Raw genomic sequence first — 1222 nt, 5'->3', positions numbered from 1 at the left:
TTTTACAATTAGATGAATCAACCGACATTTCTAGTTCTTCTCATTTACTTGCATTTATAAGATATAGCTTCAATGGAAAATTGAATGAAGATATGTTGTTTTGCCTTGCGCTAGAAGGAAAGTGTACAGATGATATTTTTATGGCATTAGATAAAAAAACTTCGTGAGCTTGGACTTTCTTGGGATCGGTGTGTAGGTATATGCACAGATGGAGCCGGGGCAATGTTAGGTAAAAAGAAAGGACTAAAAGCAAAGGTACATAATGTGGCTCCTCATATACGTTTTACTCACTGTATTATTCATCGAGAAGTTCTCGCTTGCAAAGCCATTATTCCCGAACTTAAAACTGTTTTTGATACAGCTGTCAAAATCGCCAACTACATAAAATCACGCCCTTTGAATGCCAGGTTATTTGCTTCATTGTGCAAAGACATGGGCTCAGACCATGAAACATTGTTGCTTCTCACAGAAATCAGATGGCTCTCCAGGGGAAAAGTTTTCACACGGCTGTATCAGCTGAGAGATGAGGTCCTCCTATTCCTTCTGGAATCAGGCTCTGAATTTAGTGTATTCATGACTGATAGTAACTGGTTAGGAAAGCTAGTGTATTTATCATGCATTTTTTATAAACTTAATGAGTTAAATCTTTCCATACAAGGCCCAAACACAAATATTTTGTCGTTGTTCGACAAGATAAATGCATTCTCAAAGAAGCTTGAGCGATGGATTTCACGAGCTGAAGAGGGTAACATTGAAATGTTTCCTGAACTTGGAGAGTTTGGAGAGGAAAATGAGTTATGTCTGGATAATTTGAAAGTAATAATAGTTAATCATCCTCGAAATCTTTTTAATTACTTCAAGAAATACTTTTTAGAAGAGTCAGATCTAGAACAGTATGATTGGATACGATTTACGACTCAAGTTTGGGTCAACAACATTGAATGAGTTTTGGATCAGTATCGGAGGAATATCCTGGTTTATCAAAGGCAGCACTGAATATCTTAACACCGTTTGGATCGACTTATCTCTGTGAAACTACCCTCTCTGCATTAACGTATATCAAGAATAAATACCGATCTCGATTGAATGGAGAAGATGATCTGCGAGTTACAGTCTCCGATATCACCCCGAGATTTGAGATGTTATGTTCAAAGGAACAAGCCCATCCATCCCATTAAATTAAACATGGTTAGATTGTATTATACTTTAAAACTGTTTTAAA

The 1222-nt window shown here is 36.7% G+C and overlaps 1 protein-coding gene across 1 annotated transcript; it reads left to right on the top strand.

Moving 5' to 3' along the window:
- The first annotated feature begins 222 nt into the window (after positions 1-222).
- Positions 223-945, top strand: LOC135221151 (zinc finger BED domain-containing protein 5-like). Its single transcript, XM_064258976.1, has one exon. It carries the CDS (start codon positions 223-225, stop codon positions 943-945), a length of 723 nt encoding a protein of 240 aa, XP_064115046.1.
- The last annotated feature ends 277 nt before the right edge of the window (positions 946-1222 follow it).

This window comes from Macrobrachium nipponense, chromosome 2 (genome assembly GCF_015104395.2).
Source record: "Macrobrachium nipponense isolate FS-2020 chromosome 2, ASM1510439v2, whole genome shotgun sequence".
Classification (NCBI taxonomy): Eukaryota; Metazoa; Arthropoda; class Malacostraca; order Decapoda; family Palaemonidae; genus Macrobrachium; species Macrobrachium nipponense.
Note: the sequence above shows the minus strand (reverse complement) of the source record. Positions and strands in the feature narration are given on the sequence as shown.

Excerpts from the sequence above, each read along its gene's own strand:
- LOC135221151 (XM_064258976.1), top strand. The coding sequence starts at position 223 with ATGTTAGGTAAAAAGAAAGGACTAAAAGCAAAGGTACATAATGTGGCT.